Source organism: Brassica rapa, chromosome A08 (assembly GCF_000309985.2).
Source record: "Brassica rapa cultivar Chiifu-401-42 chromosome A08, CAAS_Brap_v3.01, whole genome shotgun sequence".
NCBI classification, from domain to species: domain Eukaryota; kingdom Viridiplantae; phylum Streptophyta; class Magnoliopsida; order Brassicales; family Brassicaceae; genus Brassica; species Brassica rapa.
Genome location: NC_024802.2, coordinates 16,026,484 through 16,054,006, shown reverse-complemented (window position 1 = coordinate 16,054,006; position 27,523 = coordinate 16,026,484). Strand labels below are relative to the sequence as shown.

General features: G+C 30.7%; 4 protein-coding genes and 1 long non-coding RNA gene across 6 annotated transcripts; 2 read left to right on the top strand and 3 right to left on the bottom strand.

Moving 5' to 3' along the window:
* Window positions 1-1,918: 1,918 nt before the first annotated feature.
* On the bottom strand, window positions 1,919-7,151 carry LOC117127300. The gene is made up of 2 exons (XR_004450236.1): window positions 6,261-7,151; window positions 1,919-6,015 (listed from the first exon to the last, which is right to left on the bottom strand). It is a non-coding gene; the product is annotated as an uncharacterized LOC117127300 (long non-coding RNA).
* Window positions 7,152-8,163: 1,012 nt separating this feature from the next.
* LOC103834988 (GATA transcription factor 19) lies at window positions 8,164-15,030 on the top strand. Its single transcript, XM_009111079.3, has 3 exons — window positions 8,164-9,798; window positions 9,973-14,537; window positions 14,725-15,030. The coding sequence occupies exons 1-2, from the start codon at window positions 9,508-9,510 to the stop codon at window positions 10,321-10,323; spliced, it is 642 nt and encodes a 213-aa protein (XP_009109327.1). The 5' UTR covers window positions 8,164-9,507; the 3' UTR covers window positions 10,324-14,537; window positions 14,725-15,030.
* Window positions 13,671-15,159, top strand: LOC103834987. The gene is made up of 4 exons (XM_009111078.3): window positions 13,671-14,342; window positions 14,448-14,537; window positions 14,725-14,792; window positions 14,895-15,159. The coding sequence occupies exons 1-4, from the start codon at window positions 13,728-13,730 to the stop codon at window positions 15,010-15,012; spliced, it is 891 nt and encodes a 296-aa protein (XP_009109326.1). The 5' UTR covers window positions 13,671-13,727; the 3' UTR covers window positions 15,013-15,159.
* A 2,366-nt stretch (window positions 15,160-17,525) lies between these two features.
* On the bottom strand, window positions 17,526-22,776 carry LOC103834986 (embryonic protein DC-8). 2 transcript variants are annotated; one of them, XM_033277135.1, is made up of 3 exons: window positions 19,183-22,775; window positions 18,215-18,956; window positions 17,526-18,181 (listed from the first exon to the last, which is right to left on the bottom strand). In XM_033277135.1, the coding sequence occupies exons 1-3, from the start codon at window positions 19,416-19,418 to the stop codon at window positions 17,729-17,731; spliced, it is 1,431 nt and encodes a 476-aa protein (XP_033133026.1). In that variant the 5' UTR covers window positions 19,419-22,775; the 3' UTR covers window positions 17,526-17,728. The 2 variants fall into 2 exon arrangements, with proteins under 2 accessions (XP_033133026.1, XP_033133025.1); XM_033277134.1 differs by having other exon boundaries at window positions 17,526-18,956; window positions 19,183-22,776.
* A 2,616-nt stretch (window positions 22,777-25,392) lies between these two features.
* Window positions 25,393-27,508, bottom strand: LOC103834985 (protein RADIALIS-like 3). Its single transcript, XM_009111076.3, has 2 exons — window positions 26,143-27,508; window positions 25,393-25,555 (listed from the first exon to the last, which is right to left on the bottom strand). Exon 1 carries the CDS (start codon window positions 26,403-26,405, stop codon window positions 26,166-26,168), a length of 240 nt encoding a protein of 79 aa, XP_009109324.1. The 5' UTR covers window positions 26,406-27,508; the 3' UTR covers window positions 25,393-25,555; window positions 26,143-26,165.
* Between the last annotated feature and the right edge of the window lie 15 nt (window positions 27,509-27,523).

The following is a 27,523-nucleotide window of genomic DNA, read 5'->3' as shown; positions in this document are numbered from 1 at the left end:
TACAAATAGTCTAGGTTGGACCATTATATTTAACTATATTTCCTATTATTTCTATTCATATCTAATTTAATTATTAAATATACATTATACCTAAAATTAAGGAACTAACTAACTAATCTGTTATTTTTTAAACTAATGAATTTAATTTATGTTAATTCGAAATTTAAATAACTAATCAATTATATTTTAGTTATTAATGTAATAAATACTTATATATATATATATATATTCATTTGTATATATATAACTATATATTAATCCAAATGCAAAAAAAAAAAACAAATTGTTCAAAACCCTCACCAAATACATAAAAATATATTTTTTATAGTTAGAGTATTATTAAAAAGAAAAAATAATATATATATATATGATAAAATAAATATTTATAGTAATTATACGATGAAACAAGTTACTGTTGATAGCTTTATGAATATATTTTTTACGGGTTACTCAAAGAGACATGTAACATATATATCAAATATAAACTAATTGAACAAATATATTAACAAAAATATATCATAAAACATTACATTAACATGAATCGATGCCAGAGAGGGTTAATATTTTAATTATTTAAAAATATAATTATATATATAAATTATAAAAATTAAGAACTAAATATAATAAAAATATATATATCAAAATAAAATAATAAATATTTACATTTCTAATGCGAATAATGAAATTAACTTTTAAATTTAAAATAAGCCATAGACAAAACATCAAAAAGTATCTAATAACATGTGAATAACAAAAGTAAACTAACTAAATAAATAAATAATTTTTTTTTTGCAAACGTAAATTATTAATTTGTAATAGACGTATATACATTATTGATGCTAAAATCTATTTCATTTTTAGTATGCATCCTCTCAAATATTGATCCATTAACAAGATGGAATTTTTGTTGGACTAAAATTGTATTTAAATTGGAGTATCACTTTTTATAATATATTCACTATTCATCTGAACATTCATGAATATATATTACAATACTCTAAATATAATAATAAATCAAACCGAATTACATATTGGGTCATCTACCAGCTCAACCGATAACCAGATCTCGGGTTTTAGCGGTTGTTACGGGTTTTTTAAAATTTTTAAATAACAGTTTTTTTTTTAAACTAAAATGGATTACATATGAGCCACCGAATTTGCCAATTTTACTGCGGGTCGGGTCGAGTTTCAAAACATTGAATATAATATTTCATTTGTAATATCTAAGTGTAGATATAATTAAAATACAAATTTATATCAAATAAACTTGGAATGTTTCGGAAATGATCCCGCGCTTTGAAAGCGCGGGTCAAAATCTAGTCTACTCTATTAAAATAGAATTTTATTTTTTTATCTACTGATAAAAGTTATCACTTAAATTTTAATGGTCCTACTAAATTATCTTATTCATTTATTCATACCCTAACACATAACTTATAACTATCATATTACCGGACGACCCCTACCGGATACATAATATTGAACATAATATTTTGTCATATGAGGAAATAATCTTTTAGACCTCTTTTGACGATTATAGATTACAATTATTATTGCAACATTATAATATAAGTTTTAACTCCTATTACAATAACATGAGATCTGAAACTTGAAAAAGTATCATCTCAAATGTTTTTTTTCTGAGCACCATGGAAAGTAAACTATTGCTTCTATCAAGGTTTATGATTACAATTATTATTGCAATGTTATAATAGTAAGTTTTAACTCCTATTACAATAACATGAGATCTGAAACATGAAAAAGTATCATCCTCAAATGTTTTTTTTTCTGAGCACCATGGAAAGTAAACTATTGCTTCTATGAAGGTTTCAGAAATAATGTCTAAGTATGTCTTCTTGCAGGCATTTTAGCAGCGTAATAACCAAACTATATCAGACGTTGACATATTTACTGATTCGTTGAATGTTTTTGACTTTAAAATATGTTGATCTTATGTCATTGTATTTTTTCTAACATTCATGTATTATACATAATATAAGAATTAGTTTAATTTCTAGCAAAGCATTTGCTATGTAGAAATTCTAAACATATACTACAATAATATATATATCCTATTAACTGAAACCATTTTTAAAAAAAAATTATCAAGGTATCACCATATATTCATAAAACATAAAATAAAATTATATATCTACCTTCAACTAAAGTTAGAAAATACCATATTTTCACAATTGCACCTCTAAACACGTTATCCTAATATTTAGAATTTTAAAATATTTTTATTAATATTTATATTTATATATATAAATTTCGCGTGAATGCACGGGTCAAGATTTTAGATTTAAAGATACGGTATTATTTTTTTATTAGATGCATTTTTGTTCGGCTGTTGAAAAAAATTAGGTAAATTTATGTCCAAATTAAAATAGATTTGGTTATAACAGGAGAAACTACATTATTAATAGTTTTGAAAGGTCATTTTAAATGACTATTAGTAATTTAAATTGCATATATATATGGTCGACTCATCGAAAACGACAATTAAACACCAGACAAAGACATTATTAGTAGAAAAAGGAAAACATACCAGTTTGATCTTGTTCTTCCAAGGCATCTACGATAGAAAAAGTAATTTATTTTAATTTTATATTTTTTTATATTTTTTTTTTATATGGCTCATAGTTTATAGTAGGGTGGACACTTTACCTGATATCCGAAACTGCATCTGAACCCAACCGAAAAATCCGAACCGAAGTAGATAAATATCTAAACAGGTATTAAATTAGAAGAGATTGGATATCTGAACCCGAACGGTAATATCCGAACCCGAATGGATATCTGAAGATAACCGAACATATGTATAATTAACCTTATATTTCTAGTTTACACTTCTTATTTTATATAAAATATTTATATTGATACTACACATACTTTAAGTTCATATGGTATACATACAGTTACAGAGAAAATAATTTGCTACTCACTTAAAATGCATGTCAAACTTTTTATTTCAAGAATTAACAAAAAGTTACATCCAAAATTTAAAACAATAACCAAATTAATATCTTTTTAGTTTCAAAATGTTACGTCCAAATCTATTAACCATTCTATTAAAAACAAAAATGAGTTAAGTGAAAGTTATATTTTAAATACAAGAAATTTGAGAAATGAAAAATTTAATATTTTTTTCAAAATCTAAATATTCGAACCCGATCTGAAATAACTGAATCCGAACTAAAAATATCCGAACCCAACCCAAAATTCAGAAATACTCAAACGGGTTCTACACTTTTATACCAAAATACCCGAAAATCCGAAATACCCAATCCAAACCCGAACAAGTACCCAAACGCCCACCCCCTATTTATAGGGCCTTCTGGACAAAAAAAAATCAGGTCCTCTAATAATTAAGAAAAACACAATTTAAGTATAACTTTTAAAAAACTCTACAAGATTATTAAATTTATGAAAATATATAAAATTAAAACTCTTTAGAATACATGTATATTTATTTTTGTTCTTAAAAATATTTGTTTCTTAAAAAAAAATTAAAAGAAATTTGAAAAATTTGTACCCTTAATATCATGGACTCAACGGTCGCTCACCCTCGTATATGAGCCGGCCCTGCCTAAAAAGCACGTTAGTTGTGCTTAATGGGTAACGAAACCACTTTGTATTTAGTTATCAATTGCTCTAGCTTTTTGCATGCATGGCGCCATGATTTTATACATACCAAGAAACGTTTTAGTCACTTAATTACTTATTATATACACGCAAATGATGTATATTAAATTAGATTAGAAGTCACGTGAGTGGAGAGATGCGACAAGGTAATGTGAAATTACAAAGTCGAACACTTTGTGTCTTGGGTTGGTAATCGTTAGGTTTCGTGTTCAACGAAGCAAAGTGTCAAGTGCGTGTGAGAGAGAGAAGCATATTTTGGGAAAGTGGTGTGGTCGTTTCAATTGAACATTAAAAAAAACATCAATCTCAAGACCGATCCGATTCTCTTTGTTCCCTGTCTCTCTGGGTCTTTTGATGTTGTTTAAATCTTTATATTCATCATTCTCTTTCTGGTTATACGTATTTTTGTTCGTTCATGTTTGTCGGCACACATACTCCAACAAGCTTATTGTATGTATCTAAACGCTCTTTTGACTGTTATTTGTCAAACAAGTGTGAACTATTGTGTTTTATTAACAGGTGTTTCATTACAAGTTCCAAATCAAAATTTTTTTTTTTGTAACACACATAAGAACTATTAGTCAATTTTGTAGAAAAACGTAAAAATTAAAATAAATTACTTTTCTATGTATGTATCATACTAAGTTTTTTTTCTTTAGTTAATACTTAATACTTACTATATAAGAACTATTAGTCAATTATTTTCAGCTTTTAATTAAGCCACAAAATTTAATATGGTATAAAATCCGATCCAACATTTGACTCAAAATTAGTTGGAAGAACCAATCCGAAATTAATAACACGATATACGGCTATGAGAGTTTATATAAGAACGTACATTGCAAACAAGAGGGAATATAAGATAATAAACTAATAATACAAACCCATAAAACTCAATGAAGCCAAGAAAAAAAATGCCATACAAAATATTCAGGTAATGAGTTTACCCGTTTGATATAAATGTTTTTTTTTTTGCTCAGATTAAACTCAACTGTTTTGCTTCTTGCAAACCTATATATTCTATTTGATGCAAAAAATACTTTTTTTTTTTTGCAAAAGAACAACAATATAATACAATATATGTTTACCAGAAAATAGTTTACCAAAAAAAGAACAACAATATATAGTTCGGTTCTTGGAGATAACGTAACTTCTCTATTTGATCCAAAATAGATAAAAGAAAAAGAAGATAAAGGGTTTAAGAAAATAAAAGCTTAGAGCCAGTGAGTGTACTCATTTGATGGGTTCATTCTCTTTGTGTATCTTTTTAAATTTGAGTAGGAGATTGCTTCTTTGACTAATCAATAGAATCTATACAGAACGCATCGCTCTCTCGTCATGCTAAAGAAAGATCACAATGTTATTGCCTTTAAAATCATTACAAAGCATCTCACTTGGGTCACCTTTACCTTTATTCTTTATATTTCACTTCCAACTTGAACATTGGCTAGTTTGGTTCCTTAGCTCCTTAAAAGCTCCAAACTTGGCGATCAAGATCTCTCATGCATTGGCTACAATCGTGACAATGATTATCTTCAGTTGCACTCAAAAGTTCTCAAAAAAAAACTAACGTATGTTGAATGTTTATTTTTAAAAGCAAATGGTAGTAAATATTTTTTTTCTTTGTGAAATCTCTGAAAAAACCTTTATTTGGATTGGAAATCGTATAACAATTTCAAGATTATGTGAAATTTAATACTTTTTGTCAACTATTTATTTTGTTACTAACGTTTTGGTCAATAAAAAAATTGTTCATAAGAACAACTCTATCCAATCTTATCTAACTTACTATGAAAAAACAATACACCTTCCAGTCTTTTTATCTAAAGAGCTTGCACATAAATTGCAATTCTTACAAACATGAACTATACAACTCTGAAAAATAGTTATGGAAAAAATGAAAAATAGTTTTGAAGAGAATGCCCGCCAAATCCACCAGCTTTTTAATTATATATATGTGCAGTCTGTCTCGAGTCGGATTTAGGAGATGTGCATGCATATCACTTAGACAAGACATTACCTTAAGACATAAAAACTAAGAGTAAATTAGAAACGAGTGTTAGATGATATCCCTGTATATTCTTGACGCTAGTAGCAAAATGGCGTTTTTGAACGACATAAACATCTTATATATTAAAACAGAAGTCACAACCTTTTTCATGTGTGATTTTTTAAAGTTGGACCATCTTTAGAAAATTTATTAGATGTATATTTATGTTATTCTAACAATCAAACTAATTCCTACTAATTATCATAAAATATTCCATATATCACAATTAAAAGATTTTCCACTTCCTACTTTAACTGCACCAAATATTTACTTCCTACCGATGCTCCATATACGAATATTTTTATATGACTTAAGAAAATCTTATATATTAAAACAGAAGTCACAACCTTTTTCATGTGTGATTTTTTAAAGTTGGACCATCTTTAGAAAATTTATTAGATGTATATTTATGTTATTCTAACAATCAAACTAATTCCTACTAATTATCATAAAATATTCCATATATCACAATTAAAAGATTTTCCACTTCCTACTTTAACTGCACCAAATATTTACTTCCTACCGATGCTCCATATACGAATATTTTTTTCTGACTTAAGAAAACAAGATTATAATTGCTTTATCATAACTATATTATTAAAATTAAGCATTTATAGCTAGATTCATACGTAGATATGTACAATATCATTTTATTAAGATTATACTAAGTTTAAACCAAACCTATGCCAACCACGTATGGATTATCGTATATGTATGCATTGCACGAATGGATTAGAAAAACCATACTAGAACCCTCAGTTTACCAAACTATATTTCTTTAGTTTATACGAGAATTTTGAAATGGATCATTATCACAATTGCATTATTTATTAAGATATTTTAAATTGCATTCTGCATAAAAATCTTGATGATTCTAACAACTATTTAACTAAAATCCTATATTTCATTTTACTAACTACTCTTTCATTGAAAATATCTGTGATTTTATAAAAAAATCTCAGTGATTCTAATAACTTTAATAAATCGTAATTCCTATATCTTTATATTTTCAAGATATACCTCTAAATATTACATACTAATTCCTTTTTGAAATAACTAACTTAATTTGGATTAATAGTGTGTCTCGCTTTTTAATAAATTTAATTTGAATATTAATTATTTATAAATACAGATAAATAACTAAAATAATAGAATAATTTTATGAAAACCATATATAACTATAATAGGATTTTGCGAGTTGTTCCATCAAACTTAAAAATTACTAGGTAACTGCTTTATTTTCATAAACATAAAACTATATTCATTTTAAATAACATAAATTTTGGTATACCATATTATATAAAAAAGTAAAATTTATAATATATTTAAAAATTAAATATAGTTATATCTTATATATTAAAACAGAAGTCATGACTTCTTTTCATGTGTGATTTTTTTAGTTTGGACCATTCCTAAAAAATATCATATTTTACATAAGTTCATTATTATATCTTTTAATATCATTATATTTTTATTTGAAATACAAATGAATATATTTAAAATGTTCTAACAAAATCTTTTTAAAATCTTCTTAGAATCTTTTTAAATTTACTTTCAAAAATTAGTTAGTTTTAATTTAAATTATCATAAAATATAATTCGAAATTAAAATTGAATATAGTTTTGGTTTATAAACGAAAATTTAAATAAAATGAAATTAATTAATTTCACAAATACGTTTACTAATAATTTTTAAGTATTTTGTTAGAAATAACTATTTATTTTTATTTTAATTTTTTCAAATTTGTTTTCTAATAAAATAAAAATCATGATTTTTTGATGAGTGATATTTTTATTTGGACCATCATTTAAATTTTATATTAAATGTATATCACTAATGCTAATATACATAATATTTTTAACTACTTTAATCATAATATCTTTTATATCTTTTAATTTTTTTTAAAAAAAAATTAAAATTATAAGAAATCTCTTGAAAAAGATTATAATAAGATCTTAATTGTCATAAATTGAATATAAATATTTTCAACTAATTTTGTAATTAGTAATGAAATGTTACTAAAAGAATAAAATCATATCCTATTTTATCAAATTTATAATAATATCTATCATTTTAAAATAAAAATGTTATATTGAACAAAATATGATAAAATTATTTTAAATTGATAAGTTAACATATTTTATTTTCATAAATATAAAATATTTATGCTAAAAATATAATATGTTGGTAGAATGGGTTAATATTAGTAAACTATATAATACATGTATAAAAATTTAACTTATCTTAAACTTTTTAATATACAGTAATTTATTATATAAATTAATAAACATTAAAAATTTACTGCAAAAATCTAGCAATTTGAATTACGGATCATGATTATAATAAATTAAATAAAAAATTGTTTTCATATATGTTGTTTCATGCATTAAAAAATTTAGTTTAGTAATCAAACGCAAATTCAATAAGATAAATATATAATAAGCAACATATATATGTGATGATTTTAATTTACAGCATGAAAACTATAAAATTATTATATTTGGCATAATTATACAAACATTTAAATATGTGAGTAATGTTAAAAATATATAATAATTATGTAAAACAAATATCTATATATATAAATGTGAAAATATATACCCGCACGGTTGTGCGGGTGGAAATCTAGTTAGTCTTATCACATAATCAAATGCGTGGTACATCATAACTTTGTGCGGTGAACGTTATCACCATTATATTATAACATAGTATATAAAAAGGAATACAGATGCAAAAATGAGAGTATTACTGGCCGACTTGGTGAAGCAAGCGATGACGTGTGGTAGAAGGGGGCTTGGAGATTCGGGTATGGAGGATCTGTGATCGGAGAGAGACCAGATCCTTAGAAGACCGTGACATCCCCCAGTCACGTGGTCCTCTTTTGACTACAGTCTCTGATCTCTCCCACTTTAACTGCAGATTAAACTTTTGACTACATTCTCTGACCTCTCCTCCCACTTTAACTGCAGATTGAACTGTCATTATTGTTACTTACTTTACCATTTAATTAATTATACACCTCTTTTTTATTCATTATAAGACGGTGGTTTGCTTACAAAAAAAAAGGAGTACACGTTGTTATTTGTTAAACAACATTTCGTCCGTACAAAAGTATTGTTTTAGTGTAATAACTACTTAATTATTTGTTTCTGCTACATGATATAAAAGACTGAAGTATTTCACTGGTAAAACTATGTTGTTTATATTTTTCTAAACAAAATCGCCTAGGAATACATTGTAATAGCATACAAATATTAAAAGTATAAAAATCATAGAAAGCCTTTTTCAAAAAAAAAAAGTATAAAAATTCATTTTAGCTAAGTATGATGAAAAATAATAGTGGAACAACTAAGGTGCTAAACTAATATATTTGTGAATAAATTTATAATAATCAATAAATTATTCGAGTTATTATTGGACCACCAATAAAAATGAAATAGAGTAACTTCAACAAAAGCCTCTTAGAACTGAATCAATGACCAAACACATATTCATTGTAACATCTTTTTAGACAAATTAAAGGAGCAAACACATGTAAATCGAACCCAAAAAAGTAACAATATGGATTCAGTCATACATTACATATGTAAGACCCGGACCAAACTTTGCTCTTTTTGTCGACTTTCCCAAAGCTCTATAAATAGTAAATACTCTCCTGTCTCCACTTCACAATAGCAACGTGTACTCCTTTGTTTTTAGCTGACTCCTCCTACACCGTTTCCTTATAACTACCAAACACATTAAACACAACACAAGACACACACACACGATTTGCTTTTAGGGTTTCCAATATTACTATACTAACTTTAGCGATGGGTTTCTCAATGTTCTTCTCATCCGAAAACGACGTCGTCCATCACTCCACTCCTTATGCTTCTGTTGACTGTACTCTCTCACTTGGAACTCCATCTACTCGTCTCTGCAATGACGACGACCGTAGATTCTCTTCTCACACCTCAAACAGATTAGGCTGGGACTTCTTGCACGGTGCCAAGAAAGGCAGTGGCGGCGGCGGAGATAACAGCTACCTCCTCCCTCGCCGTTGCGCTAACTGCGATGCCACTTCTACTCCTCTTTGGAGAAACGGTCCAAGAGGTCCCAAGGTACATATATATACCCAATATAAGTCATATAATAATACCAAATACTATGTTGTCAAAAAAAAGAAAAACCAAATACTCTATAGTCCAGTTAATTAGGTTTTATATTACACTCATTTTTTACTTAAAACGAAAAATTATTGTTATAAAAAGTAATTATGGTTTTGATTTGTTCAGTCATTATGTAATGCGTGTGGCATCCGATTCAAGAAGGAAGAGAGACGTGCGTCCACAGCCGGGATCTCGACTTCCGGCGGAGGATCAACGGCGGCTGGAGTTTCGACTTCCGATCATCATGGAGGTGCAAATTACTATTACAACAACAATCATTATGCTTCACCGTCACCTTGGATTCACCACCAACAGCATAATACGCAGAGAGTCCCGTATTACTCGCCGGGGAATAACCAATATTCTTTCGTTGACGACGCCAGAGAGGTTAATCATGACGCCACAGCCGACCCGTTCTTGTCTTGGAGGCTTAACGTCGCTGACCGGACCAGCCTTGTCCACGATTTTACGATGTGATGAATATTATCGTTTCATAGATTTTTCCTCTAAAAAAGGTTTTAGCCTTGGATACCATTTAGCATAAAAGACTAAAGTCTTAGCCTTGTCCAAATTCTTTTTTTTTTTTTTGGTAAAAATGTAAAGATATTATTACCAAGTTTTTTCGTTTTTGACAGAAAATACAGAAGTTAACAAGAAACAGATAAACGGAAAATAAATCTAAACACAAACTCGATTTAGCTAAAACGGGACGAAAGACACAAACTACCTAAACCGCTATCCCCGAGGCTCGACCATGTCCACAACAACAGCTTGCCGCAAAAGAATGAGCCAAGTTCAACCGAGAGTCGGAACCCGGTAATATTGGCCTCCCCGATGATCCGCTCTTAAAGATAATGGCCCATCCGAGAACAGCTTGCCGAGGCTTAATAGCACAAACCCACAAGAACAGAGAACAAGAGCAGAGGCCTAACACACCCGCAGAAACCAAAACCGAGCTTTTATTAGACCCGAATACGACCTATACATGATGCCGTTCCGAGCAAAAAGGGGCTGCAACCTCCGAACATCCCACACCGAGCCCAACCTGCACACAATTGCCTCGCACACCACCACAAAGAGCTCAAGCAAACCCAAGTGATGCTGGGATGTGAGCGAAGACCGAGCGTTAGGAAGTGGCGGTCAATGACCAGAGAACCACCACACGCTCGTCGTCGCCGAGAACCGACGAACTGAAATTGGAGACGCTAGGGCCGTCACTTGCCTCAACAAGAACGGGATTTGAAACAGGGCACACCAGTACAGAAACCGCAAAGAGGAGGGCCAAAGGTGAGGAAGCAAAGTGAAAGGCCACTCAAGCGGACATAGACGACCGCTCTTTAAACCTCCCATATGACCTACGCGAGCCGGCCACCGAGCTCAGACACCATCCCGCCTGCGTGCTGAAGCTCACGAACTCACCGCCGTGGTAGAGAAACCCACCAGCACACACCACGCTAGGAGGAGGATACTCAGGTTCAAAAACCGACGAGAGACACCCTCCGTAGCCGAGAACCGCCTGGGCTAGAGCAGCGAACCGTCGAAACCCAGGAGAGGACACCGCGACGCTCCTCCTCACGTACAGAAAAAGCAGGACGAGATCTGAAAGAGAAAATCGATCTCCAACCATACCCCAAAAAGCCGACTGCAATCTCCACCCACCGCTCGACTTTCTCGCCATTGTTCCAGAGAAAGCTGAGAGACCACCGGATCAAAACTCCTCTGCAGCGGAGCAAATTCCGGAGCCAAGCCCTAGCCCAGAACAACGCACATATCGAAGGGAGCGAGACAGATGGGATAGCAGCAAAACGAGAGAAAGAAACTAGACGGAGGGGGCCTCCAGTCACCGTACGCGCCGCCACGCGCCGTCGGTGCCGAAGGAGACGAAGCTCAAGTTTATCGTCTTCAAGGGATAAGGTGGAGAGAGAAAAGGAGAGAGAAAAAGAAAAGAAATTGAAAAAGGTGTTTTCACCTCTTTGCCGGGAACCCAAGCAATGTAAATAGTCCCTCCCAGCGCGAATCGAACCCGGGTGGCGGAAGTTACAGCCGCAACCCCTTTACCACCAGAGCTGACTCGTTCTGGTCCTTGTCCAAATTCTTTAAAACTTTATTTACATATATATATATATTTGAATGTTTTGCTTTCTTTTGGGTCTTTGTGTAAGTTTGTTTAATTTGAATTTATTATGAAGCTACTTGTGTTTACTTTTCATGACTTTGTGAATGTTCTCTCGGGAAGTGAACGAATGATACTTGTACTTTATAATCAACCTTTTCAGGATGTGTATCCTACTACACCAACAAATTTTAAATACACATTAGAAAACATTTTTGTGAAAACAGATATTAAAAATTAACTTAAATAAACGGAGAGAATCTAAGCATGAAATTACAAAAATATATAATAAGATATACTAAAGAATATATTATTAATTTTTACTAAGAAATAAGTTTACCCCTGCTGTAAAAGAGCAGATGATTTCTAAAGATAGTCTCTCGACAAAAAAAAATTAAAACAGAAAAATCGGAGAGAGATTATAGAAAATGTCGCAATAGTTTCTCTGCAAGGAAACTTTGGAATTTTTTATAGAAACTATATCTACACCAGTCCATATTTCCTATTACCCCAATTACATTTACAAAAGTGAAAATTAATTATGTCACTTAATGCTATAAAGATATCAATAAAAATTAGTCTAGAGACTGCGTATGTGAGAGATTGTGCGTTGCTGGTGCTCAAGGTTTTGGATCCGCCCCTCTGCTATGAAGCTCAAAATTATTACATGAATTCGTTTTAATAGAAAATACAACTTGACATGCAATTTAATGCCTATGTTAAAAGGTTATGTAAGAAGAGTACGCAGAGTAGATGGGTGACTTTATGAGATAGCATCGTCGGTACGTAGCAGTTGGAGTATCAATGGGGCCATCTTATTGATCAGTGGCGTGCGAAAGACCGTGAGGGCCCAAGACAAATAATATAGTTTTATCTACGTTTAAATTTTTTTACAAAAATTATTAATAAAATAAAATTATACAAGCTTTTATATTTGTACCAAAAATTTAGAATTTTATAATTATGGAATATAATATATGTATATTGAAAATAAAAATAAGATATTTATAATATAGTAGATATTTATATTTATTTACAACCATGAAAAATAAAACTATATATCTATTTATAAATTTATATTTTTAATTCATAGTATAAATAGATGATATTACCGTTACAAATTCAAGAGTCCTAATTCAATGTACAAACTACCATGTGATATAATAATTAACTAAATTATAAAATTAAATGTAATTAATATAACTAATTAAACTAAATACTAAGGAAAAAAGGGATTCTAAATTTAACAGTTTTGGAGGGGGCCTAAGGCAATTGCCTCATTTTGTATGCCTTAGGCACGACTCTGTTATTGATCATGAAATTTTGGAGGAGAAACGCTTAAGGTAAACGTGACAACTTTTATTCTTAACTAAAATTTGTAATATTTTCCTTCATGTGCTCTGATATCATAAATCATACACAATAAAACTTCACTCAGCATCTAAGTTCTCATATATACATGTATCTGAAATGATTACCGAAAATTTTAAGCATGGGTCACCACAACTATATGAGCACAATAAACACTGAAATTATACCGTTGATTATAATAACGTTCCATAAATATTTACAAATCGATTGCTCCTGCACAACGGTGATGGAGCTACCCATTGTGGCAGTGTGTTGTTTATCAGGCATGGCCATGAGATTGTGATTGCAACTTTCATTAAATGTCTATTGAGAAGAAGAACATATCTCTCTTTATAAAGACATGAAAAATAATGTTTGATCATCTTAAACAGAAAAAAATAAAAGGTTATAGCAAAAAATGGTGAACTTAGCGGTTGCACTAAGATCGTCGATGTGCATTATCGTGAAATCAGCCGGACTTGTTCCACATACCGTAGAAACCGAACCAGGAACAAAGGTTAACTTCTGGTTACCGAAAAACTCCTGCGAAAACTCAGCCGGGAAGCCAGCAAAACCAGCAGTATTACTCATTCACGGTTTCGCCGGCGACGGAGTGATGACGTGGGCGTTTCAAGCTTGTTCGTTATCAAAGAGTTACTCTGTTTACATACCGGACTTACTATTTTTCGGTGGGTCTTACACCGATAAACCGGACCGGTCACCAGAGTTTCAAGCCGAGTGTATGGTTAAGGCTATGAGTATCCTTGGCGTGGATAAGTTTGTCCCGGTCGGATTTAGCTACGGTGGCGTTGTGGCTTTCAAGATTGCGGAGTTGTATGGGAACATGGTTAAGGCTTTGGTGGTGACCGGTGCACCTCCCATTATGACCGATTCGAATGTGAACCGGTTTGGGTTAAGTTCAATGTCGGATGTCTTGTTACCCAAAACGGTTAAAGGACTTGAGTTTCTTCTCTCCGTTTCTTTGCACAAACGCATTTGGCTCCCAAGTTGGCCTCTCAAAGATTACCTTAAGGTGCATCCGTTATATATAATATGGTTTTATATATCCACTCAGACTTGTTAATTATGTAATTTATATATCAAAAACCACAATGTACAAACTTTTGCATCCACACAGACAATGTTCACAAATAGGAAAGAAATGGCTGAACTTTTAGAAGCTCTAATCATCAACAAAGACACTACTACACTCCCCAGTTTCCCTCAGGTAATTTAAAATTATACGGTATAGGAGCTTTTTCTATCTTTTGGTACTTTCGAATGTTGCCATATCTATGATGACCCATTTATGACTAGTAGCACAAAAGATATATACGCTTATGACTATTAATATAATTTATCAAAATCTTATGAAAAAATTACACAGTTCTTATTATATTTAATTTTACTTGTAGAGAATACATCTTTTGTGGGGTGAAAATGATCTATTCTTCAGTGTTGAATTTGCAAAAGATCTGCAACCGTGAGTTTCTATCAATCAATATTTATTTGCTTATAATATTCTCCCGGTTTTGCTTACACAAAATTAACTTTATTCATATCCATGAATAATTTCAAATTGTAGGAAATTGGGTGAAATGACAAGCATGGAGAGTATAAAAAATGGAGGTCACTTGGTGCAACTAGACAGACCATTTGTCTACAACAAACTACTCAACAAATTTCTTGTTTCTGTTCATTAAAACAAAGTTTGTGCTTAATTAAGGCAGAGTCACTCGACGAAGATAATGCTCGGCCTGCTCGAAAAGTGTCTCTTAAATTAATAAGGAGAGACTGAATTCATACTTGCCATTTTTCTAATGATCCTAGTAAAAATCAATTTTCGAAAATCATCGAGGAATGTTCACTGTTGAAAAAATACGCGGTATTCTTACAGTGCAATTTTCAGAAACAGGTGGTGCTTTAGACAATTTCATTGTATATATACTAGGCAAAGAGCCCGTGCGATATCGCACGGGAACTCATTTTATAAAGAATATATTATAATCTATAATTTATAATTTTATATGCCTGATAAAAAAAATTAAATCATATAAATAATTAAATTTAATTTTGATGATTAAAATATGATTTACAAAGTATTCAAATATATATATATATATATATATATTTTATAAACCTTAATGTTCCCTTTAATTTTTTATCAAAACACATATTGCATACAATTATGTCTTCATCATTTTTAAGTTTTTTCATACATTTTTCACATGATATTTATCTTCAACCACTTTTTGAACAAAATGCAATTTTTTTTGCATGATATATAATTTTTTTTCCTATTTAAGACATAATATTAAAATTATTAGTTTATAATTTCAAACAATTATAATTTATATGTTGGTAATTGTTATTTTGTATATTTATCTACCTGCTTTATTTATTGAAAATGAATATCCAGAAAATTGAATATTGTAATAAATATATGTTGATTTACGTTAATATAACCCGTCTCATTTATAATATTTTTTTTAATTTTTGGGAGAGTTCTTATAAAATACCAACACTTATTATATAAACTAACACATTACTTAAATAAAACCAATATTTTTAAAGCAATCTCACTTTGAGATTAAAAGACACCTTGTTTAGATGAAAACTTGCAACTTTGACATTATTTTTTCACCATTTTATTATTAGTAGATTAGTGAAAATTTGATTTGAAAAATGCATGAGAGAGACTATTTATAGATTTTTTTAAAGCCTATTTGAATAGTCACAACCCTTCAATATGAATAGTCGCATTCTTCTAATACTCACAACTTCTCACTTTTTAAAAGATACTAGTGAATAGTCACAACTTTTAGACTATTTTTAGAAGGACACAACCTTACAACATATAACTTTTAGAAAAGACACAACTCTCTACACATATTTTTCAAAAGACACAACCTTTCAACATAATTGAAGTTCACAACCTTAAGAATTAATTGGAAAAGACACAACCTTACAATATAGAACTTTTAGAAAAGATACAACCCTTTACACTACTTTTTCAAAAGACACAACCTTTCAACATAAGTGGATTCACAACCTTAGAAATTAATTGGAAAAGACACAACCTTCCAACATAGAACTTTTAGAAAAGACACAACCCTTTACACTTCTTTTTCAAAAGACACAACCTTTCAACATAAGTGGACTCACAACCTTTAAAATTAATTGGGATTGCTATTATTAGTAGAAAAACAATCCCACTTTGAGATGTAAAGACACCTTATTTAGATGAAAAGTTGCAATTTTGACATTATTTTTTTCACCATTTTATTATTAGTAGATTAGTGAAAATTTGATTTGAAAAATGCATGGGCGAGACTATTTATAGATTTTTTAAAGCCTATTTGAATAGTCACAACCCTTCAATATGAATAGTTGCATTCTTCTAATACTCACAACTTCTCACTTTTTAAAAGATACTAGTGAATAGTCACAACTTTTAGACTATTTTTAGAAGGACACAACCTTACAACATATAACTTTTAGAAAAGACACAACTCTCTACACATATTTTTCAAAAGACACAACCTTTCAACATAATTGAAGTTCACAACCTTAGAAATTAATTGGAAAAGACACAACCTTACAACATAGAACTTTTAGAAAAGACACAACCCTTTACACTACTTTTTCAAAAGACACAACCTTTCAACATAAGTGGATTCACAACCTTAGAAATTAATTGGAAAAGATACAACCTTCCAACATAGAACTTTTAAAAAAGACACAACCCTTTACACTTCTTTTTCAAAAGACACAACCTTTCAACATAAGTGGACTCACAACCTTTGGAATTAATTGGGATTACACATATTTTTCAAAAGACACAACCTTTCAACATAATTGAAGTTCACAACCTTAGGAATTAATTGGAAAAGACACAACCTTACAACATAGAACTTTTAGAAAAGACACAACCCTTTACACTACTTTTTCAAAAAACACAACCTTTCAACATAAGTGGATTCACAACCTTAAAAATTAATTGGAAAAGATACAACCTTCCAACATAGAACTTTTAGAAGAGACACAACCCTTTACACTTCTTTTTCAAAAGACACAACCTTTCAACATAAGTGGACTCACAACCTTTAGAATTAATTGGGATTGCTATTATTAGTAGATTAGATATGAACATTATTAACCCTACGTCTCCTAACATATTAATCCATATAAATGTAGTATTCTATAGCTTTTCAACTTCTTAGTTATTACAAGTTTATTAGGGTCAAAGACGTTGTCGTACATAGTTATATATGTAACTTAAATGTGTGACACATCCATAAGTACATATAAACTTCCGTCAGAATGCATTTTCAACTAAAACAAAGCAGTTCCATGTAGATTTCACGAGAAAGATCTGAAGTCTCATCCAACCCCTAGACGTGTGTAATTTCTCTGGTTCTAAAGCTCAACACTATGGTCCCTTAAATATGCACCATACTCTCCAGTAGCCTCAGAAGCCTTCTCCTTTGCACTCTCATAAGCTTCTTTTGCCTTCTCCGACGTTGAATCCTTTGCTGCACCATACCTTTCCCCAACTTTATACATTGCCTCCTCCAATTTCCCGGCAGCTTCATTTCCTAATCCGTACGCGTCTGTTGCTTTGTCTTTACCATAGTCCATCGCTTGCCCCCCAGTTTCTCTAACGTCACGAGCTTTTTCAAATGAAACGTCTTTAGCATTTTTGGACCCTTCTTTTGCTCTTTTGTATGTTCCATAACCTATTTCTTTAGCTTCATCGCTCTTATCCGTAGCCATTCTAATCACATCATCTGCTTTGTCATACACAGTGTCCTTGGCTTGGCCAGCCTTGTCGAAGGCCATATCTTTGGCTTGACCAGCCTTGTCATAGGCCATATCTTTGGCTTGACCAGCCTTGTCTTTGGCTTGACCGGCATTGTTGTAGGCCATGTCCTTGGCTTGACCGGCCTTTTCCTTTGCTTGAGCCGCCTTGTCGTAGACCATGTCCTTGGCTTGACCGGCCTTTTCCTCTGCTTGAGCCGCCTTCTTGTTGACCATGTCCTTGGCTTGACCGGCCTTGTCGTAGACCATATCCTTGGCTGATCCTGTTTTATCCGAGACCATATCCTTGGCTTGATCGGCCTTGTGGTAGGCTGATCCTGCTTTGTCGTAGGCCATGTCCTTGGCTTGGCCGGCCTTGTCGTAGGCTGATCCTGCGGTATCATAAACCATGTCTTTAGCTTGGTCAGCCTTGTCGTATGCTGTGTCTTTGGCTTGACCGGCCTTGTCGTAGGCTGATCCTGCGGTATCATAAATCATGTCCTTAGCTTGGCTAGCCTTGTCGTATGCTAGGTCTTTGGCTTGACCTGCCTTGTCATAGGCTGATCCAGTCTTGTCAGAAGCCATGTCCTTGGCTCTACCAGCTTTGTCATAGACCATATCCTTGGCTTGACCCGCTTTGTCATAGACCACATCCTTTGCATCAGTGGCCTTCTCATAAGCATAACCCTTTGCATTTTGAGCACTGTCGTAAGCAGAGCCGGCCTTATCAGATACAAAGTCCTTGGCGTATCCTGCATTGTCATAGGCAGAACCGGCATTGTCATAGGCGTAGTTCTTTGCAGATTCAGCCGCTTCTTTTGCTTCCTCTTTCTTGCTTCCCAATCCTCTGAACAGAGAAAAAGAGTCACTGGATCAATAGTATATGATTGTATAACATTATCTAATTATTTAATGTATAAATTCCCGTCTTAATTCCAAAAAAAGAAAAAATCATGCATGCTTTTACATGTATTTTCAAATCTGTATAAACCTTTTTCGATTAATCACTGCAGATTATAATCTCACTCAAATAAACACAAGAATAACAAAAAGGTATAATCGAATAGACTTACATTGAGATTTTATCAGAAACCCAACCAGTCCAAGATGCGGTTTTGTCATTGGCATCACGAGTTGCCTTGGCCGCCATTTTTGTGACGGTTCCAGCAGCGTTTTTAGAATGCTCTGATTCATTTCTGACAATATCCTCTGCTGCTTCCCATCCATGGCATTCGTTCTGCCACGCCAGAATCACCATCAACATAAACACCATCATCATTAACGATCTCTTCTCCATTATTATTGCCATTTTTGTAATCAAGATTTGTTGTTTTAGTTTTCTACTGGTTTGCTTCTGATTCCAAACTCCATGGAAGTTTATACTAGGGAGAGATTATTCTTTTCTTTCACTAGACAGGCGGTTACTATTAGACACGTGGTTATAGCATGTTTACGTGGCGACTGAAGATGCGGTTATGCTAGAACCTAATGTGTCGTGTATTTCCACATGTTGACTTGTAGTTAGGGCTTGCCACGTTGGTGTGGTGTCTCCCGACTCGGAGCAGAGTCATGATTCGTAGTTTCAACTTTTCTTTCGAATTCCAAATTTTAGCTCAAAAAAACTTTCTTCTGAACCCCAAAAAATTATAAATTATATTTTAATATCTTATCATTTTTAAGAAAAATGTAATTTCCGTACTATATATAATTTAAACTAATCAAAAAAATTATTGATCTTTTATCAATTTTTTTATAACTTTTACACCAAAAATATATAATATGAAGGTTGAGCCAATGGTCGGTGTTATGAAAATATAATATGAAGGTTGAACCAATGGTCGGTGTCAATCTCACAAACTAAAAATATTTATTGTTGTTTTTAATCGTTCATTATAAACACTTCTAATAACAAAAATATTTAAATTTATTTTACCAAAAATAGGTTTAAAAAAAAATAGACTTAGGCTTTGACTGGCGACATAAAATACCATTTATTAAATTTAAGTTTGGGGTATAACTCAAAAATATTACCATTCGTGTATTATTTTTAGTTAATGTTTGGGTTACAATATATTGTATATACGTTACATTTTGAGTTAACCCTTGAAAAAATTGATAATCAAAATATTAACTCAACATCAAACAAAATGCCATGTATTAGAAGTTGAATTAGTTTTTTTTTTTGGTTTTATGTCAGTTATCATACGGTTACTTTTTAAACTTTAACAATTTTTTTAATGCATTCATAGTTGTCTCAGGTGAACATTTATTTTATACAGATATTTACTAGTTAGTCCATTTATAAACTACTAGTTCCATTTAAACTATCTAAGATTATTTCTAAAATTTTAATTGCTATATCTATTTGCTAACTTAAGGTTTTTACATACATTAATTCATATGTAAAAATATATGTAAATTTTGGTAGAATATTAACAAAATTATATTACTGTATTTCCTTAATATTGGTTTAATTTAATTTACTTAATTTAATATGTTTTAAATTTAATCAATTTTATAATAAATTTAATTATCATTGTTATTTTTTTGTTAACATGTTAAGCTTATTGTTAATTTTTATTATTGATATTCGTATTATATATATATATATATATATACTACTTATACATCAAAAACGTTACCAATCAATAATTACAAAATCTGTAATTTACTGCGAATTCATTAAATAAATCTGAAGTTTCTACTGCGAGTTACATCGAATTATAATTTTTATTGTAAATCAACACTAAGTTAACGTGTCACCTATCGGAGCCTTAGTTTGTATTCCGTCCCAAAATTTACTATGATTAAAACTTTTCAAAATTTACTCCCATTAGATTTTGATTGATGACATGTGTTATAGTTGATTAAGTTTGAGTTAGGACTTTAAATCAAAATGTTACCAATCATTAATTGATTATATATTTTTGAGTTGAGGTTTGAATTATGATGTATTATACTTGAGTTACAGTTTTGAGTTATCCTTTTAGATAAATTAATAACTCAAATCTTCGCCCAACATCAAACAAAATTTAATGTATTAAAAGTTTTGATTTTGTGTTAGTTATCCCACTTCAGTTTAGGATTTTTAACAATTTGTTTTTTAATACACCTAATGTTTGTCTCACGTTTAGCTTTTTTTTTTCAATTCATATTTTTTTATTAAAAAATTATATACCTATTTACTTATTACTCAAAAATGTTTATAAATTATTATTTCTATTTGAATTAAACAAAATTGTTCATATAGTTGTAATTGCTAATTCAAATGGTAAATAAACCAAAATTATTTCATATTGGTATTTTTTGTTAGAATATACACAAAGTATATTTCCTTAATTTTAATTCAATAATTTCACATAATATATTTTATTTTTGTAATCTATTTTATTTAATTTATAGTAAATATAATTATTATTGTATTCAAAACTTTTAAACATAACATATATTAAAATATATACATCAAAAATATTACCAGTCAATAATTTTAAAAATATAGTAATTCATATTTTTATAGCAAATTTATTGCATAAATTTACATTTCTACCACATAACTTTTACTACAAATTACTTCAAATTATAACTTTTATTATAATATAACTTTAGTTCAACATGTCACCAACCGAATTATAACTTTATTTCGAAATATTTATAAGCTATCGGTGCATAAAACGAGTGGTTTAGTGCTTGGAATAGGTTTTATTGCTTGTTAGTTGGATTCTCGTTGGGAATATTGCATTATACCATGCTATCGGTATTAACACCGGCTGGTCCCAAATCTAAAATGAATAATTCTAATTCTCCCTTATGGTTCATATGGGTCGTAATTTTGCGCACTTAGGTAGAATATACAAGGCATGTACTCTAAAATATTACAGAATAAGCCCTATACCTCTCTTTTTGGTTTTTTTTTTTGTTTTCGTATACCTCATTTTCATATAATGTATATATGTGTATTACTAAGTTACAAATATATATATATATATATATATATATATATATGTGTGTGTATTACTACATTTTTGGCACAAACGAATAATACTCGAGACGGATCAAATTGACAAAAGGTGGACCTCTCATCTTGACTTTTACTTTTGGTTTTAAACCTATCTTCTACTCACTTTTTGTTAATTTTTCAACTCCTTTTTATTTTAGTAATTCTTCTTATGTCAAGTGTCAACGCTATGTTGATATAGAACCACAAGACTATCTCCATTTGATATAGATGTTCCTCCAATCCTGGCTATACAACCAGAGTGGCATAAAAGCATCAAGAGAAGAAAAAAAAAATTGAAAGATATGTATTTATTTAAAAATAATAATACTAGAAATTTGAGGCCACATATTTAAACTATGATTTGCTCTAGTGACTTAACTTTTTAGTTGTAAATATACTTCTGATCGGATGTCTTATAGTCACGGTATGAACATAATAAAGATTTTGTAACTTATTATATTTTCTGAGGCTAACTTATTATTTTGGTTATCATTTTTTTATATATTTACATTAACTTTTATATTATAATTGTTCAACCAAATATCTTTTATTTTATTCTTCTCTTTTTCTTTGTATCTTTTAAGTCAGACTAATTATTTTATACGTGCAGTATATAGTTTCAAATATAAAACCGTTTTATGGACTAAAATTAATGTACTTAAACAAAATTTTCAAAGTCAACATCTTTTATATATAGTAAATATTTCATGTGTTTCAAGTTTGAAATCAAAATATTTAACATATCCAAACTACGAAATTTACAAATAATAATTTTAACCAATACTAAAAGTAAACATTTTAGTGATTTACGTATTTTTATTGTTTTTTCAAACATTTCTATATTTAACTAAAATATTTGTAAAAATATTATCAAAATACTTAAATATAACGCCGCATTTAAATAAATGCTTCAAGCCATTAAAAGTTTAGGAACATCGCTGATTGGTGATATATAAGTTAGTGTTGATTTTGTTTGATTTATGATTGTACTAAAAATATTGCAAATCATGCATTAATTTTTTTTACTTTAAGTTTGAGTTATTATATGTTATGATTAAATTACTATTTTGAATTGCTCTTTTTGTAAAAGTTCTAATTCAAAAGTTAGCTCAACATCAAGGTAAGTCTCATATGTTTTAAGGTAGTTAGAATTTAATGATTTTCTTATAAAAAAAATAAAAAAAGAAACGAGAACAAAACTAAATTTCATAATGTTACTAGTTGGTGGTGACGTAGAAATAAGTAACATAATTATATATTCTATTAATTATCATGTCATTTTATGGTACAACACTACTAACCATTATAAATAGATAATTAACTTAAATATGATATAATGCAATATATCGCTTATATTAAAAGGATAGTAATTGTTATTTTTTATACCAGTTTTCTGTAAAAATTAATTATGTTTTACGTTTATAAGTTATTCTTAAGATATCTAAAACGAATAAGATGATTTGATTTACCCCAAAATCAAAGTTTTGTTTAAAAACTGTAAAAAATAAATTTATGGCTTATTTTTGCATGTTATATATATATATTCAAGAATATAATTATGTATTTAATAATGCATAATTCAGTATACAGTTGATAATCTTATTAATAAATATTTATTTTGAAAATAGTACATTATGTAGCTTATTTTTCATTTATTAAAAAATTCATACATAGAATAAGTAATAATAATTGTTTGATTATTTTAATTATTATTTATTTTCCAATAACTGCTTACTATTTATATTTTAATACTGTAACTTAAACATTAATAATTTTTACAATCATTTATTTTAATATAAATAGTAATTCATATTTCTTCTGCAAACACCACATAAATTTATAGCTTTATCATATTCTTTTTTTACTGCAGATTACATCAACTTAAAATGCATATTACATCAATTTAAAATGCATATTACAACTCAACGTTAATATTATATATCATCAATCAGAGAACAAAATAGGGTTATAGGCTAAAAATTAAGAATTATTTTCCGGAAGCATTATTTTCTCTAATCCCGAATAGTTTACTTTCTCCAATCATTATTTTACTATAAAAGTACAGCAACTTTTTATTGCGAACATATGCTATATGGTAACACTATACATTTTGGGACAGATTATGATTTTTTTTACAGCAAACAGCTATGATATTACACAAACTTGAGATGATATAGGTAACCAAACCGGAATAAAACAATCAACGAAATAAAGTTTTCGATGGAAAGACCGCACAGTTCAGCTAAATGATCAGAAATTTGATTTTGCGCTTTTGAAATATGAATGATCTTAAAATCTGGAAAGCATATCTTCAGGGTCTCTATCTTCTCTCATTCTATTGCAAAGCTAGGCCAAGCATGGGGCTCCTTAATCATAGCGATCAGATCTTTCCAATCCGTTCTAAAGCTCTGACATGTCAAGTGTTGCAGCATATTTTCCATCGCCCATCGCAGTGCTTCTACTTTGAATGCAAGACATATTTTCGACGAATGTAATTTTGTGTCCCTATAAATTGAACATTCTCAAAGCTGTCCATCCAAACCCAACCACACCTGATGAATTGTGTTGTGGATGTCCAAGACCTATCTAATATACTTATATTATCCAAGCTTAAGACTTGGAGTTTCTTAATACTGTAATCTTGTAGATTTGGAGGCACTATCTCATTTGCATTGAACAAGGCTTGACATTCACTTTATGCATAGCGAGCCAACTCCAATGGATTATTGTCTATCCTCGTAAAGAGTTTGTCATTTCGTGATTTCAAATATACCAGATTATTCAGTGATAAGGATTTCTGTCTAATTCTGGTTCGAGAACGCTATTCTTTCTCCAGAAGAGATACTCCATATTAGTATAAATGCTCGATAACGGAAAGATATCCAGATTTGTTGGAGTCGCTGATAAGACTAAGTTTGAACAACTGGCGAACATTCAAATATGACATAAGTGACAGATTCTTTGGGTTCTCCTTGGGGTTATTATGATTACCGTACGATTTTGCCTGTTCTTTTGTTCTTTATAATTCGATATTCAAATTACATGCCATGCAAAAGGTGTCCACCCAAATACAGACGCGTGTATCTCACGAGAACCAAACGATCCATAGCAGATTAATCCTTCTAATATATTTTGTATCTATTTACCACCACCTACTATGTTCTCTTGATGAAATTTATCATCGAGCTACGCGCCAGAGCCCAGGACGACGAGGTGGGTGCAAAGTAGATTATAGGTTGGATTATGTACAATTTGTGTGATTATGAATAGAGTTCCGACAAAGTAGTTTGATCATATGAAACTCACATTGATTGATTTATAGATGATTCTTACATAGTCGTATATATATCACAATCACACAAATAGAAGTAAATACAGTGATATCTCTTAATTTGTTTAGATGCTCTCTGTTTGTTTCTGGTTTGTAACCATGTTGGTTTCAGAGGAACCTGCATACATATATCAAATCCATATAAGAAAACTACAAGTAGACTAAAAGAGGTAGATAGTAAAACTAAGGAAGCATCCTAATAATATTCTTGTTACACAACTTAGGCAATTTTAAGCAAAAAAAAAAAAACTTAGGCAATGGAGATTTTTGCAAAAGTAAAGACAAGAGACATGGAACATGCTATCATCATGTGGGACTTTAATTTTCCTTTGCTAAAAGACAAATGAAAGTTGGATGAAAGGTTGTTCAAGAAATGGATTCTTATGAATATAAAGACTCATGAGGCATGGAGATAATGGCCTAATGATCAATTTCAAGAGCTTGACAAAACTAGCTTTGTATTTCTCTGTTACTAGATTTGCTTTTTGGTCCCACTGTTAGAAGTTAGCAACGAACGAACAGTTGTGTGTACTATTAAGATTTTTTTTTTCCTTTTTCTTGCATGGTTGGTCGGAATAAGCAGATCTCGGTAGAAAATGAAACAAGATACATAGATACAAAAGAAACTAGAGATGCATGCCTATGCATGCTTCATATGATATTGCTGAGTGGTAACTTATGCATACTAATAGTTGTGATCTGTACCTTTTTGAGTAGCTTAAATGCTTTCAGTTTCCATTCGAACGGTAAGTAGGCTGTGGATAACGCCCTGACTCGATGTCATTGACATCCCTAATGAGTAGCTCGTAGTGTCGCCTTACTTCTTCAGCTGATTTCCCACCAACTGCTCTAGCAACGTTATGCCAACGGTCAGGAGTGTCCTGGTCATATATAGCCAAAGCCCTTTCAAATAGTTTGTTCTCCTTACGTGTCCAAGACGCGTTAGAACTCATGGAGTTGGAAGCCATTCAGAGAATATGTATGAATATTGATAGTACAGGATTGAAAAAGGGGGTTTTGAAAATGGGAATCTGATTTCTTTGTAGGGTTAAAGAAGGAAGATAGATGTATGTATGAGTTGAAGAAAGGAGTTGATTTGGTTACTTGAGAGACTGAGAAGCTCCTTATATGTAGGAAGAAAAACGCATGTTGTGGGGTTAAGCCAGTTGGACGAATATATACTTTAAGAGTGACTATTTGTTTTATCAACCACATAAAGTCTTAGGGGAGGTGCACAATTGTGAAACAATCCAATGGAACTTGAGATTCCTTGCCCAATTGGAATTAAAAAAAATTAGAGGCTTCCTTCCTTTGTTACTTGCTATGATCCTTATGGTAAAAACTGGCATGCAGTAACCATGTATTGAGACCTTCTCTTACCTCTTTAAGGCTTTTGATGTGATCTAGAGATCTTATCATCATTAGCTTGTAGTATCCGATGCTTATTTAAAACACATGAGATTGTTAGATTATGTTGGATGCTTTCTTGATTTCCATCTATTTTGATTGAAAAAAAACTTTTATATGATTGATAGGTTCTCTATGCGTTTACTGGTCTAGTGATATGTCTTTTCAATATAGTCGAAGTCATGCATAGTCATAAAGAGAAACACCATCTCACTATGGATTCTTGCCATTCTTGTTCTCATGGCTCTTATAACAAATTTGGGAATGCAGTCATCTGAGTGATCTCTATTACATATTGGCTCGTGTGGAGCATCTGTTGAGAAGGACACAGACCCGTGCAGGTCCTAGTAGTGAATATAAAACAATTTATACATATATTTCATGATGCTCAGCTTTTAGCCTTAATTATATTCCTCCAATGAGAGGACAAATATTAGAGTGCAATCTAATACTAATTAAGAGGGGATTTGGCTTAGTAGTGAGAGATTATGCCTCACAAAATGTTTCTCTTGGACCCTGACCACAAAAACATTCTGTGAAAACCATAAGAATCTTTGCTATCGTCATCGAACCAGTCAAATATTAATCTTTTCATTTAAGAATCTTTGCTTTTCCCTTCTTTTTAACAATGGGATAAGAAGATTGGTTGAATTTTAACCTAACTTAACTTGAACAACTA